At 41.3% G+C, this 15,779-nt stretch overlaps 1 protein-coding gene across 1 annotated transcript; it reads left to right on the top strand.

Annotated features, from left to right (window-relative positions):
* The first annotated feature begins 574 nt into the window (after nucleotides 1-574).
* On the top strand, nucleotides 575-2,297 carry LOC115762483 (alpha-amylase B). The gene is made up of 2 exons (XM_030704721.1): nucleotides 575-827; nucleotides 892-2,297. Exons 1-2 carry the CDS (start codon nucleotides 651-653, stop codon nucleotides 2,197-2,199), a joined length of 1,485 nt encoding a protein of 494 aa, XP_030560581.1. The 5' UTR covers nucleotides 575-650; the 3' UTR covers nucleotides 2,200-2,297.
* The last annotated feature ends 13,482 nt before the right edge of the window (nucleotides 2,298-15,779 follow it).

Below are 15,779 nucleotides of genomic sequence, written 5' to 3'. Positions count from 1 at the left end.
AAGTTCACAAAATAAACTGGAATACAAAAAAGGTGACAACACTGTAAGAGAATAAAGATCTTAATGACCACTAAAATTTCAAAACAACAAACTTAAAATAAATTAAGATTTATTTCTTACCACAAAGAGGCAAGGTAGAGAACCATTCCCAAGAAGTGGCAATGCTTGATTGTTAAGCTTGAGGCTTAGGTACTTAAGTTCAGGAAGATATAAGTGATATACTATATTGTTTATTCATTTTGTTTAAAAAATTGCCTATAGGCATTTAATTTATAATTATCTAATAATTTTTGTTTAAATAAAATGCTCGTATCATAAATTTAGCTTGAGCTATGCGATAGCTGGCAACACTGTCAAACCCGCTCGTGTCGCATATCTAATCTAACACACCGCACGCCGCGCTAGACCCCACTGTGCGGCTGCTCTGCTCCCCCTTAAACAAAAGTTGACATTGTGATAAGCGAAGAATTTGCATCACAAATCATTTAACAATTCCACGCAAAACCCATTGACCAATTACGAGCTACCAAGTTTTGCTGATGAGTGTTTCTCCCACTTGCAGGTGTGTTGCGTATAAAAGGGCCTGCGGCGTCTACATTCGATTCAGTGTGGAACGGGTTTCCATTTGAGTACAAAGCAACAGCAGCAGCATGTTTCTGATCAAGGGCCTGGCTTGTCTAGCCCTCCTGGCGCTGGCCCATGCCCAGTTTGCCACCAACTACCAGAGCGGACGCAACGGCATGGTCCATCTGTTCGAGTGGAAATGGGACGATATTGCGGCCGAGTGTGAGAACTTCCTGGGCCCCTACGGCTATGCCGGTCTGCAGGTGAGCCAAATGATAGCCATTGCCAGCACATTAGTTTCAATGCCAATCCCCCTCCCCCGCTCAGGTATCGCCTGTCAATGAGAACGCTGTGATTGGCAATCGGCCATGGTGGGAGCGTTATCAGCCCATCTCCTACAAGCTGAACACTCGCTCCGGCAATGAGGAGCAGTTCGCCAATATGGTGAGGCGTTGCAATAATGTCGGCGTACGCACCTATGTGGATGTGGTGTTCAATCACATGGCTGCCGATGGTGGCACCTCTGGCACTGGCGGCAGCAATGCCGATCCCAGCTCCAAGAGCTTCCCGGCCGTGCCCTTCTCCTCGCTGGACTTTAATCCCACCTGCGCCATTACCAACTATGCGGATCCCACCAATGTACGTAACTGTGAGCTGGTTGGTCTGCGCGATCTCAACCAGGGCAATTCCTGGGTGCGTGACAAGATTGTTGACTTCTTGAACCATTTGACGGATCTGGGCGTTGCCGGTTTCCGTGTGGATGCCGCCAAGCATATGTGGCCCGGCGATTTGGAGGCCATCTATGGACGTCTGAACAATTTGAATACTAATCATGGCTTCAGCTCGGGCGCCAAGCCGTATATCTTCCAGGAGGTCATCGATTTGGGCGGCGAGGCCATCTCCAAGTCCGAGTACACCGGCCTGGGTGCCATCACCGAATTCCGTCACTCCGATTCCATTGGCAAGGTGTTCCGCGGCAAGGATCAGCTGCGCTATCTGACCAACTGGGGCACCTCCTGGGGCTTTGCCGCCTCCGATCGCTCCCTTGTTTTTGTAGATAATCACGATAACCAGCGCGGTCATGGTGCCGGCGGTGCCGATGTGCTCACCTACAAGGTGCCCAAGCAGTACAAGATGGCCTCCGCCTTCATGTTGGCCCATCCCTTTGGCACGCCACGCGTCATGTCCTCCTTTGCCTTCGATGACACCGACCAGGGACCACCGACCACCGATGGCCACAACATTGCCTCGCCACAATTCAACAGCGACAACTCCTGCAGCGGCGGCTGGGTGTGCGAGCATCGTTGGCGCCAGATCTACAATATGGTTGCCTTCAGGAATGCCGTCGGCGATGCCCAGCTACAGAACTGGTGGGATAATGGCAGCAATCAGATCTCGTTCAGCCGCGGCAGTCAGGGCTTTGTTGCCTTCAATAATGACAACTATGATCTGAATAGCTCGCTGCAGACTGGCCTGTCCGCCGGCACCTATTGCGATGTCATTTCCGGCACAAAGAGCGGTTCCGGCTGCACCGGCAAAACCATCACCGTTGGCTCTGATGGACGCGCCAATATTTATATTGGCAGCTCCGAGGAGGATGGCGTCGTTGCCATCCATGTCAATGCCAAATTGTAGGCCAATATCTCCTTTACCACTTTTCCACACAATGAGATTATATACGTATACATATATTTTATTTCGGCGAACATAAAAGCAACCGACTTTCAATTTAACCGCTCACAAGTCTCTCAATTTTCATCGAGTGGATAACCCTTGGCCAAGTGTCCTCGCCAAAGTTTCTTATCACAAAAGCACAATAAAGCAGCGCATCAATGTGACTACAAGTGTCCCAAATGTGGATTCTAAATAAACAAACAAAAAAAAAAGTGCACTTAAACAAAGTCTCGATTGACAGATATCCTGTGCCTCGGTAAGTTTGGCCTGCAAATACAATTTATAAAAACTACTGCTTTTTTATTTATTGTCGTAAAAATGTTTTTGAACTCAATAGATAAATGCCTAGCTCAATTTTGGTCGATACCAAAGTTGACTTCAAATTTTCATACTATACTATAAATATGATTTTGGAATTGTTTAATATACTATTTTTAGACAAGTCCAAGTCTGTAACACATAACAAAAGTCTTCTCAAAGCCCCTTATATATCGTACAATTATAGATAATATTATCTTGGAATTTTTGAATATTATGCCATTAAACTCTTCTTAAAGCCCCTAATTTCTCATACTAGTATATATATCGAGATTAGAAGCTGAGTGTTACCTTCACATTTCGTTTTTAAACACTGGTACACGCAGTATCAATATCAAATTAATATATTTATACCCTTAACCCATTGAAAATGGGTATAAGGGTATATTGTATTTGTGCAAAATCCAAATGTATGTAACAGGCAGAAGGAAGCATCTCCGATCCCATAAAGTACATATATTCTTGATCAGCATCAATAGCCGAGTCTATCTAGCCCTGTCCGTCTGTCGGTCTGTCCGTCTGTCCGTATGTATGAACGCAAGGATCTCAGAACCTATAAGAGCTAGAGACTTGAAATTAGATGTAGGTGCTCCTAGTTCCCGCGCAGATCGAGTTGGTTTCCGATAATCGATATCGAAATCCTGTTTTTTGGGCAATTTTGGTAAATAATAGGAGCTAGAGTCACCAAACTTGACATATAGCTTCTAGTATAGAATATATATATGCATTTGATGTTGGAAGAAGAGGGTTCAGGGTATTCCCTAGTCGGGAGCTTCCGACTAGAACCTCTTACTTGTTAAATGCGGCTTAGTGCTTAGCCCTCAGCCCCATACCCTATTTATGTCATTTTTAAGGGGAATACAAAACTAATTAAATGACACAATACACAGTGCTAGATGGGGCAACATTGATAAAATATTATTAGGTAGCTGACAAACGCAGGTGTCAGTGAAAGGTCAAAGGCGACAACTGCTGCTATTGCTGTTCCCAAGTGTAAAATCGACGAATTAAGCCAATTCATGGATAAAAAAGTAGAAAAGCAGCAGAAGCGTCAGCACTCAGCGTCAGTTTTCTAATGCTGATTTACGCGATGAGTGGCCATAAAAACATGCACATAAATACGTACCATTATCCGGCAACTTACATGCCAAACATATCGCACAACATTATCATTTGTCAGCTCAACCCAAACGCTTGCTCTGCCACACTCTGCCCTTCTCTCGCTCAGTCTCTCTCTCCCTCTGACTAGACATTCACAATGAGCAGACGCAGGTTATTTGTTGCAAATTTTGTGCTTGGGTTATGGCAAGTGCATGCCACATAGCTTGCATTTAAATCTATAGACCAAATGGTAGCAGCAGCTGGCATACAACAGGAGTGCTGCGAGTCCTTGTGCAATTTTGTTGCTTAAAAAAAAACAGAGTATATATATATATATATATGCACTCATAAGTTGTGTCCATGGCTTGGCTTGATATGAATGAATGTGTGTGCAACGCTCTATCAAAGGATTTTCATGTCATTTGCTAGAGGTCAAGTGAGTCAAGCAACAGTAGCCGCAGCAGCAGGAGCAGCAGCAGCATATAGCCAGGACACCAGTCAGGACTTTGGGTAATGTATGCACACAGTCAACTTGGCTTGCATTTTGTGTATGTGTGCGAGAGTTTCCTGCTGCTGCTCTAACTTCCTGTGCGTGTGTGTTCTGTGTATTGTAAATATATATACAAAACAGCGCATAATTCTTAATAAAGTCATAAAATTGCAAAGTAAATCAGTTTTTCTGAGCGAACGCAGCGCAGATAAACTCGACTTTTTATTACACAAGACGCAATTTTCATATGCTGCCTGGCAAAGATTGTGATTTAGCAAGTGGGTGTGTCTGACGTGTGTGTGTGTGTGAGTGTGTGTTTCATGTGTGTGCCAAAGCAAATCCATCTGCATAGGGCGACAGCACAAAAAAGAAAATAAAGCAGAAAGAACGTCTAGCTGCGGCATGCCGAAGATTAAATACCCTGATAAACATATGGCTTATCAATAGCTTCTCTTTAAATCGAGTTTTCCTATGGAAGCTATAAAATAGTGTAAGCAGATGGGAAACGTCTTAAGAGATATGCGAGACGTTTAGTAAAGCTCATCTTGGCTCAAGTTAGGTCAAAATATTTTCAATAATGGAAAGGTTTTCTCGAAATATCCTTCCTATTGTGGTCCGATCTGGCTTATTCCGAGACAATTACTGCTATTACTAAGTTTTATTCCATAAAGACAGACGGACACGGCTATATCGACTCAGCTTATGATACTTATCGGGAATATATCTATCCTCTTTATCTGCTAGACATTTCATGACAAAATTGTAATACTCCTCTCTGTCAGGGTATTCAGAAAAATCACAAGTCGCATCAAACATTGTGTATAAAAAGTCGTAGCATGTCTAGATTGCGGTTCCTTTCTTATGGGGGACGTTCCCGACTTGATGACGGGGCCAGGGCCAAACTTGTCGGCATATTATACAAATATTCAAACGTACATATATATATGTACAGTCAGGCATATAAAAAAATAAAATTAATTTAAAATTGCTGACAAAGGCGAGCGCAAGGAGCGCCTGGGTTGTATTTATGCAAAATATCAAAATATCAAAATATGATGCGAGATGCTTGTTTGTTGCGGTTGTCGTTGTTCACATCGTTATCTTCGTTGTTGTTGTGCTTGTTATTGTTGTTGTTGTTGTTTTGGCTGCTGATGTGCTTGGCGGCCATTGTCAGGCATTGCAAATGGCGGCGCACACGTGCAAAAGGTCCTTAAGGACGACAGCGTTCGAACCTAGCTACGCCTTCCTTAAATGCGCGCCTCATTTGGTTTGGCTGGCGGCTGGCTGCTGGCTGAGTGCTCGAAAATAGCCAAAACGTGTATATATTGAATATTTACTATTCACTTTTAAGCGCTTTACAGTATTCCCAACGACTTAGCGCACAATTTCCAAGTACTTTCGATACTCTGTTTGCATACGTCTCAAAAGGTTGTATATGCAACTTGTGCTGTCCGCATCTCTGTCGAATTCAAAGTATCGCGAAATGTTCTATATATATATAAATCAGTGCTAATGCATAGATGCCCCTGCCACGCCCACAACCAACCCTGCTTATCAACAATATGTGAAGACAACCTACAATTTGTAAATTTCAATCATAATACTCAGTCTGCCTTAAAATAGCAGAGCAAAAATAGATATGCCACGCCCACTGAACGCCCTGCTAATCAGGCAACTACAGTATCTGCGCAGTCGGCTGCTTCTATCTGCAAGCACCCTACGTTTATTTATTTTTATGTTTTCCATTTCTGTCTTCCTTTTTTTTTTTGTTAAATCTAAATTCTCAAGAACTGTCTGTCATGTGGGCTTGTGTGTGGGCTTGTGTGTGTGTGTGTGTGCACATATGCGCTCGCTCCGCACATGCTTTCAATTTGACGTCAGTTGGATAACATTGCTACCCTTTACTGGTAAACATGTCCTGACAGCCTGTCAAACAAGTTTCAAAGCTGACTTTTAAATATTAATGCCCCGTTGGACGTTGCTAATGCGGTCGCTGCCACTGGCAAAACTCGTATATTTCTTATTAAAAGAGTGAAAGGGTCGAGAAGGGTGGGGGGCCAACTTTTCGCAAAATTGAATCATACATGAAAGTTATTAGCCTTGCACATTGATAAAACGAACTGAATGCAATTCCAAAATATACAACAAATAGTTCAACTTTATGGTTGCATAGTATAAAGATATATATCTGGGAATATTTTAATGGCAGCTGCAAAAATATATAAAAATATATAGTTTCCCATAAAAATATAAATAAATAATGTTAAATGTTAAATACAATATTCAAAATAATTGAAAAGCTCTTCTCAAATATTGGCTCTACTATTTTGTTTCTCTCCCCCGTTATTAACAGGTTGACAAATTTAGGGTTTTTAATGGCTTGATGGCTAAAAAGTAGATAATTTGAGCCACAAATTGTTGCCGCATGCAATCAAAATTCTAATTCTGTCCACGGACAGAACAAATAGCGAGCGCAGCGTAAATGGACGCAGGATATTAGAGCTTTTAAAAATTACATTTACCGACATTTATCTTCAATTTTTTATGCGACCAACTGTGGGCAAAGCAGAACCCAAAAAAACTATAAAAAAAAGAAAACAACAAAAAAATAAAAACGCGAATAAACTGTGCGCAGCGGCAAGAAGAAAAAATGAAGCAGAAAAACAATTTGATTTAGCTGCAGGCAAATATTAAATGCATGTGAACAGGCAGAGATACGGGCAAGGGCAGAGTGGAAGCGGGGCTGGGACAGCTGAGGCATGGTCCACGCCGCGTGCAGCAGGACAACATCAAAATCAACGAGCAGCAAGGCGAAGAAGAAGCGACGGGCGACTCTCGGCAGTCAGGACGCGGCCGCGAATTGTAGCCACGCTGACAGGCAGCGGAAAGCACATTTGTAACGATAACGTTCGTTTCTATTTCTAAACGCGTGTGTGTGTGTGTGCAATGTGTGTGGTGTGTGTGATGTCTGTGTGTGTCTGTCTATGTGTGACCATTAATTTTGAGCGCGTTTAACATGAAAACTACATGGCACAACTGATTTCGTGCACCCTGTGCAAACACTGGCCACACACTGACACAACATACACACACACACACACACACATACACACTGACACAACACACACACATATAAACACAGATAGTTCATGCCCGGGAGCCAACAATGAAACAGTTATACTATAAATAAGTAAGCAAGAGGGCGAAAAATAAAACCAAATACGAAGACAAACAAAATAAACAAGTTGGAAACGTGGCAGCTGGCTATAAACGACTGTGCAATACTCTGTACACAGCGGACTATGAAGCTAAACAAAATGAAAAGCAATGTCTTTGCTTGATCATAAGCTTTAAGATAGAAGATAAGTGGGAGTGGCAATACATTTTAATTAAAACTAATAATTAGCCTTAACTTAGGGTTTGTCTGATGCAGATACAATATATACAGAGTATATAGAAATTGCGACCATAAAACAGACAAATCTTTCGTACAGCCATATACTCAGCTACGCGTTGTTAAACAGTGTATAAAGAGGCGAAATAGCAAAACCAAAACGTAATGGGAAAAGCGCAAAAAGCGGGTCAGTGCGCACAAAATGGCAGCAATGATGATGGCGGATGCCGCCGCCGACGAGCGGAAGCTGACGAAAGAGCAAAAAGAAGAAGCAGCAGCAGCTACAGCGTGTATAAAATGCAGATATTGCCCAGCAACAACTCCAATTCCAACTGCAACAGCAAACCCAAAACTCCAGCTAGCGATACTCGTACATCAAGGCGTGGCGCGTATTTTACGCAAAATGAAAAAAAAAAAAAAACAACAAAATAACAAAAAAAAAAAACCGCAACAATTGTGTGTGTGTGTGCCAGACGGAATAATATACAGCTCGGACACAGCACGCGTTCTTTTCAAAAACGAGAATCATCAGCTCTAACTCACACTCACACAGTAGCTGGCGTACGCGGCGTATGCGTTACGTGAAAATAAATAAGTGCGCTCGAAAGTATGCAACAGAAAGCGAGCACAAACGCAACGGCTGCAAAAGCAACTGAAATATTTTACAAATATTCACGCACATACACACACACACACACATACAAAGGGATATGGGAATCTGTTAACAAAACTGTCGGACATTTACAATTCTAGTTTTCACAATTTCACAAAATATTTCTAATTATACCCTCTAACACTTGAAAATGTTTAAAATATGTGAAATTATATCAATTATATAAAACATACAAAAGATGTCTTGAACTGTCAGAAAAATTCTCCTTTGTGTATACCTTGTAAAGTATAAAGACTGGCCAGGTATGCCTAGTCATCTGTCTATATGATCTCAGAGGCCACAAGCCTCTGGCACAAATACACGCATGTTTCGCAGATTTATAGAACGAATTCCTGCAACTATCGCCAAATTAAAACAACCCCAAATTATATATCAAATTCAATTGCATTTTACGTGCGTTGTCAAAAGCGTATGTATTTACGGGCAATTCAGAGCTGGCTACAGGGCATCTTCTACTCCATCAATCTCTACTAGATCTTTTTTATTTGATTTGTGTGTGCGGGAGCATAAATAAGGCACTTCAACTGTATGTACGGTGTACCTAACAGTTGGGTAAACGCGACTTTAACTTGATAAATAATGCATTTGATGTACAGAGCAGCCTATAGGGTATCTACTAGTTCGTCAATCTCATCTGGACCCTTTTTGCTGGCTGTGTGTGTGCCTACCATGTGTACTAATAAGTGTGAACGTGTGCTAAGGCACTTAAGTCGCACTTACAGGGTATCTAACAGTTGATCAGACCACACATGAATAAGTGAATGAATAGCGTATTGTATGTGGGTTATCATAAGTGGGTATCTGCTAGTGTGTAAATATGTTTCAATGTGTGCCAAGGTACTTTAGCTGTATGTACAGGGTATCTACGAGTCCAGCAAGCCCAAGTGCATTGTCAGGGGTAATGATTGTCGTCTGCTGGCACAACAAAGTTCTTTGACTTTGACAGTTGAATTTTAACTGCCACTTAAAAATGCAAGTGATTGTTTGTGAGCGTTCAGTTAGAAGTGCTTGGGTGTGGGTTTGTATGCGCTTGTGTGTGTGTGTGTGTAATTGCCTCTATGCATGGCCAATGACATATGGATTGTGATTGAATTTGTGAATGGGCTTTTGTCGCTGTTGGCCAAAATCAAACCGCTAATTACTGAGGTGCGCCTCAAGGTGACAGCAGCTGGCAACACTCCTCGGCAGCATTTGCCATTGTGAGTGCATAATACAAATGCCCAATTAAGCGGCTGTGGCAACTCTGGACTGACAGCTGCTGAGCCTGTTTCTGAGCTATGCCCGAGCTGGGCGTACAATTTCAAAGCACTTTCGTGCCGACAGCGCTAGCGATAAATTTGTAATGTGAAATGCATTTCAAAGCTGACACTGAAAACAGGTTGTAAAACTTTTTGCCTGATTTACGTTGTCGTCGCTTTTAGTTGGCTGTTGTTAAAGTTAATTAGTTGTTGTTGCTGTTGCTGCTGCAGCTGTTAAATTACACTTAAATGCGCCGGGGGCTGAGTGCGGGCCGCAGGCAATGCGTAGCTGACAAATTACGCATACGCCAGGTGTTGCAGTGATGGCCCTTCAGGCAATTAGGTCAGCCGTGTCTCTGGCCGGCAGTCCATTTGTGAGCTCGGCTCGTTCTCGATTGAGAGATGTTTGCTTTAAGAGGGTCGGAGAGAGCAAGGGAAAGGGACATGGCAGGGCGCTGGGCTGTGTTAGCTGCATTCCCATTGACAAACACTTTTGGCTGCAAATGTCATTGTCACATCTTGAACTGTTTTATGTGTGTGTGTGTGTGTGTGTGTGTGTGTATATTAGGGCACATCCTGTGACAGAGACTCGGCTGCTGCATTGCCGTTGACGCTGCCCGATAAAGCAGGCCCATTTGGGCTCATTCTGTGCCTACCTCCTGTCGCCCAACAATGACAATTACCAGCGCCCGTACACACGAGCCTCATGTCGAATTATCACTCAGCATCTGCCACTGCAGCAGATTTGCACATCGTTTTTACCTTTACCGATTTTTTCCTTTCCTTTCGTTTCTATTTTCTCTTCTTTTTACTTTTTTTTTGCAGTGTTACTTTCTATTTTAAGTGCTATGCAAATAGCTTGGCTGGACCGCTGCTGCTGCTGCTGCTGCTGGCTTCCGACTGATTTCGTCCTTTTATTCTTTTGTCGACCCGCTTTCAGCAAAAGCCATTGCCATTCATTCAGACTATGTGTATGTGCTTGTGTGTGTGTGTGTGTGTTTGTGTTTAACTTGCGGCCAGCTTGTGGTGTTGTGTATTTGTATGTGTGTCGTCCTTGTGTGTGCGTGTTCGCCATTTACTTTTTATTGGTCAAGTTAAGCATTTTGTGTTTAGCATTTGAACACTTGAAATTGTTTGTCGATTTGTTTGCTGTTTGTTCACAGCCAAATTGCCTGTCAACAGGACAACAGGTTTAAGACCCCAGCTATATATGTGTTTCTTTTTTTTCTAACGAAAGTGTAGTTGTAGTTAATTGTTATGGCTATAACATATGCCTTAACTGCTGTGAAATTGCCAGAATTAAATTGTCGGTTGAACTATTTAAATATTATTCTTTTGTTCTCAACATAAACAAAACTATTTGGGGCAACTCATTATAAGCTATTATTATGAAATTAAAACATGATGAATGATGATAAATCAAGTTGTTGATGAAAGTGTTACTGCTTCTGCTGCTCTTATTAATTTACTAAAAAAAAATGCGAGAAAGTACGAATATCTTCAGCACGCCGAAGGTAAAATACACTTGCTTTACGGATTCGCAGATATGTGAGAATTGTGAAGCTTGATGAACATACCTTAGAAAACAGATTATTTTGACCTACAAGAAACAACTTTTCGACCGATTCTTCCTATAGCGGTATGCACTATATAAGTACGATATAGAAAGGAGTTGGTTCATATATAAGCGCATATCTCGACTAATAAATGCCGGGTTAGGTCTAGTGCTCCGATCCAATGAGAAAACAAATATATATATGAAATAAGTTCTTTTAGCCGGTTGCTCAATCGCTGAACTTCTTGCCGACAACCTGCTTACTAAGCTACCCAACGGACTCAGCTACTGCGCCAAGATCTATTTTGTATCGCCAAAGCTTAAATTGATTATCACAATTTTGATAAAGGGGTTTCGATGAACTTCTTGATTTCCCATAAGCGCCGCAGAGCAAACGTTGTCAAAGTACTGAACTATTTCAAAATAAATGTAGATTCATTTGGCTCCCACTCAACTTGTTCGAGCTGTGTAAAAAGCAAATAGTTTTAATTAGCCCATTGCATATTGAATGCCTTTGGTATACCAAATACCTGTTCTAAATTGTGGCATAGTTGGCCCCAGGCGACGAAATAATATTTTTCTATTCATTTGTTTCGCTTTTTTTGTTACTCTTCTTTTTTTGCTGCTGACAGTTGACATTCATATTTTGGACAGTTGTGGAAGACATGCTGCTGCAGGTTGTTATGCAGGAATGTGTGCAGGTGTGTGTATGTGATTGTATTGTGAATTGCTCGTTTATTGCATTTCACGGTGCAGCAGATATGTATTTTGTTTTATTATTACGCTCGTTGCGCTCGTTTTTGGCAGCGTTGTCAACACAACCAGCGGGCGGGTGGAGAATGGGCCGAGTCCGGGTCCGGGTTCGGGTCCGGGTCTGGTTCCTAGTCCGTATCCGCACCAGCAGCCTGACAATGTAAATATTTGGTTAGGCGGTGCAGAACTATAATATATGCACTGCATTATAAATAAGCGCATTTTTGCAGTTTTCCGTTTTTTTTTGCCCACATTTTGTTGGCAGTAGACAATTTGGAATTGAAAACATTTTCTTTTGATTTTGTTGGCTTACAAGAATGCCTGCTGGAATGTGTGCGCTAGCCGCCAATCCATCAATCAAGCAATCAGTCAATCAATCAGCCAATGCAAAGTGGCGTGTGGATAATTAATGCCAACCGCACTCGTTTATATAGAAAGCTGAGGCCATTTAAGTCCAATGCTTAACGTTTAATCAAGTGCCCAAATTGTGATTTGTGTGCGAGATTTGTGTTCAAAGCCGCAGCTGACAAACGGTCAACGGACGGCGTGCTAAAGGCCAGTGCGGGGCATAAATTAACGCAAAATCCGCAAGCGTTGCGTGTGTTTGTTTGTGTGCAAGTCGAAATTGATTTGCACCTAATGGCTTATGGCTGCGGCACGGCAGACAAGTTAAGTGGCTTAGAGCTTGGCCAAATGCTGTGCAGCTTAAAATGTAGTTAGCCCAAGCAAAAAATAATAACAAAAATGAATGAAAGGAAAAGCTAAACTAGCACGTCTGCTGATAAATTGCTCGGCCAGACAGTCGGCAACAAGAACTCGAAACTAAATTAAGCACTAGATGAACTGAAGGCGCAACCCCACCCAAAAAAATAAGTGGCACAACAAATGCAGAACTTTGCAACAAGACAGCAAAGGGGCTGGAGTGTTAAATGCCATTTAAATGCCAGCCACGTTTTGAACGATGTGAAAGTGGGTCTATATACTTTGAATACGCTCCGCAGGGTGCCCAAAAACAGAAACTCTGTGGAGAGTCGCACATGACAAAATATTTGCAGCATGTGGCAAGTATCCCAGCGGCGGCTAAAAATGCTGCCTTATAAAATTATGAAGAGCTGCAGCTACAACAACAAATTTCAAGCACTTGAAGCTTAAGTGTAATTGAAAACGACATACAAAAAAAAAAAAAACGAAAGAAAACTGAGCCGAGAAAATGCCTCCCTCTACTTAATTTAACTTTATGTGGTCTCGGTTCGAATAAACCTCAAGTTAAACTTGGCAAATTCCCGGCCAAATACAGATACACACATACACATGCACACATAAAAGTTGCCATAAGCCACGTCCGTTGCAAAAGAGCATCGCAAACGCTTAAATGTTTGTTTATGCAAATGTTGCGCATACGCCACGTTTGACGCCCCAGGTGACAGGCAGGCAGGGCAACCATTTGACGTTTGCGACATGTACAAGTTTTTAGCGTTTGCATTTTATATATTTACTGTTTAACTCGAAATGGAATTAGCAAGTTGTAAAAACAGGCCGTTGAGCTGCAGAGTGGGGCAACAATAATAGGCTAAAGTTAATTTATCGATTTAAAGTTTGTTCAATTCCAATTTACTTAGTTAACATTTTTATCTCTATATATAAAACTGTTTGTCCTGATTGACTGACTGACTGACTGATTGGGTATCAACCCACAGCCCAAACTGGGAAGACTTAGGAAGCTGAAATTTTCACTGTAGTTACCTTATGTAATGAAGGTGCACGTTAAGACGGGGTTTTGGCAAATTCCACCCGCAAGTATGGAAAAATCGAGAAACACGTTTGTGTGAAACTTTTTTGTTTACCATCCGATCGGCCTTAAGCTCAATTTCAAAAATCTTTGTTCAAATTTATTTGAGGGGTGTTTCAAACATTTCCGAAAATGTATTCCTCCTTGGTGGAAATGGGTGTCAAAGATTTGGTGGCTGACGTTTCGCGCTTAAATTCATTTTCAAGGATCTATATGAAAAATCATTTGAGACGCGTTTCACACTTTTCGCAGAAACCAAACTTCTTCGGTCGAAATGCGATTCAAAGAGTTTTCGGGCGCAGCTTTAAGTGGTGTTCGATTTGCTTCAAACTGATTTTCAGAGCTCTACATAAAATCTTTAAGAATAGCGATTGGGGAAATTCCACCCGCAACAGTGGTAAATTGGCGGAAAACGTTTGTATGAAAGTTGTTTGCTTACCGTCCGATCAGTTTCAAAATAAGTTTCAAAGCTTTTTGAGAACATTTATTTTATACGTGCCACGGGCAAGGCCGGGCAATACCCGCCAGTATTATATATTTATATACTAGCGATTATTATATTTATAATCAATAGGAAGCTAAGCAATCGAAAATTGCTTACACATTTCAATTTAACATCTGCCTAATTGAATTTTCTCTAGATCCCCGTCTGCTGCTGTCGCGATGTATTAGTAGCTCGCTGCCTGCCACGCCCAGTCAACTGTATAATTTGTTGTGCATGCTATGTGCGTGTGTGTGTGTATGTGTGAGTGTGTGTGTGTGTGTGTGTGCTGATAATACATTTGACAAAACGCACATGCATATCTTAACATCTAATCGACTTTTGCCCTCGCTCCGATGCCGAACTTTGCTTTTACGCTCAACAAAAAGCTGACAAAGTGCTTGATATTATGTGAGGACTCACTTAGATGCCCTAACCTAGCTTTCAGTTATTATTTAAAGAATTTAAAAAGACATATCAAACATATAAATATATTATATTTATAGTAATTAGTAGCAGATATTGGCGAAAAGGGAATTTTAATTCGTGCTGAAAACACATCGTGTTTATTTCTCGAATTTTTTGTAGAGTGTTTGAGCTTCAGTTCTTTTACTGAGCATCACTTTCTTTAATATATGTTACTTTGCTGTCTTTGCTTTCTTTTATTGGACCATGTAAATCATTTTAAAAATAAACATATATACATCTTATTCTTTGCTTTCTAGAAAATTTGTTATTGCTCGCAGAGCATTCAAAATCATAATAAATGAGCTCGTGAATGCGTTGTTGCAGCCTTCGAGGTAAAAGCCTCTCAACTGAAGATGCGATAACTTTATGTTTTTTTATTTGTTGTCAGCCAAGAGTAAAACGTTGGCTTTTGATGACCTTTTTTTGCCAGTTGTTGTTTTGGTTGTTTACCTTTATCACACCACATTGTTAGCTGTTTTATTTATGTGAAAAGTTGCACAATTAAGTTGTATTTTACTGCAAAATAAAAATATTTATTTCAACTTGTTGTTGCTGTAGCTGCACTGCAATAATTATTGCCCTCCTTGTATATATACAATTCAACGCAGTCAAAAATATAATAGAAAGAGAAAAAAATGTATGCAAATGCACAAAGTCAGGAAAACTTTGTCGTCTGGTGTGTCAATTTTGCGTGACAAAACTTAATTAAAGGCACAGCGCACAGCGCAGGACCAAAACAGCATTTGTCATTTGGCGCATTTATAGAGTACATATATAGCTGATTATACCCCCCCGACTCACACCCTTTGGCTGACCTTGAAAGTTGTTTGTGGCCCATGCAGAAACTTAAAGTTTTGGTGCACTTCAAAGAGTTATATATTTTATTAAATACACATAAACATATATTACGCTGCACAAGCATATTTTTCTCATTCACAGCTGTCAGTGGCTGTATTTAATTAAAAACCCAGTTTTTTCGCATTAACTTTGGCTATTTGTTGTGGAATTCATAGAATCGGTATTGCCCGTTCGCTCAAGCGATTCATAACATTTTTCGTGTACTGAATTTATACGAATTTTAATAAATGTCATGTTTTGCATGCTGTTTGCCTGGCTGGCTGATTGATTTATGTCACAATATTTGCCTGGCGAATCCATTCGCAATCTGAGCGCTGGGCACAGAATGTCTGACCCTTTTGCCAGGTAAACAAACAGGTAAGCAACCACAACGACGGGCTACAAATCAACCTTGCCGTTTCTCTGTGTGTGTGCAGGTGTGTG

The sequence above is a fragment of the Drosophila novamexicana genome, unplaced genomic scaffold (assembly GCF_003285875.2).
Source record: "Drosophila novamexicana strain 15010-1031.04,08,12 unplaced genomic scaffold, DnovRS2.1 tig00000564-arrow-pilon, whole genome shotgun sequence".
NCBI lineage: Eukaryota > Metazoa > Arthropoda > Insecta > Diptera > Drosophilidae > Drosophila > Drosophila novamexicana.
The sequence above is the reverse complement of the archived record's forward strand: the minus strand, read 5'-3'. Positions and strand labels throughout refer to the sequence as shown.

Excerpts from the sequence above, each read along its gene's own strand:
- LOC115762483 (XM_030704721.1), top strand. The coding sequence starts at position 651 with ATGTTTCTGATCAAGGGCCTGGCTTGTCTAGCCCTCCTGGCGCTGGCC. Across the intron at positions 828-891 it reads ACGGCTATGCCGGTCTGCAG|GTATCGCCTGTCAATGAGAA; the intron begins GTGAGCCAAATG and ends TCCCCCGCTCAG.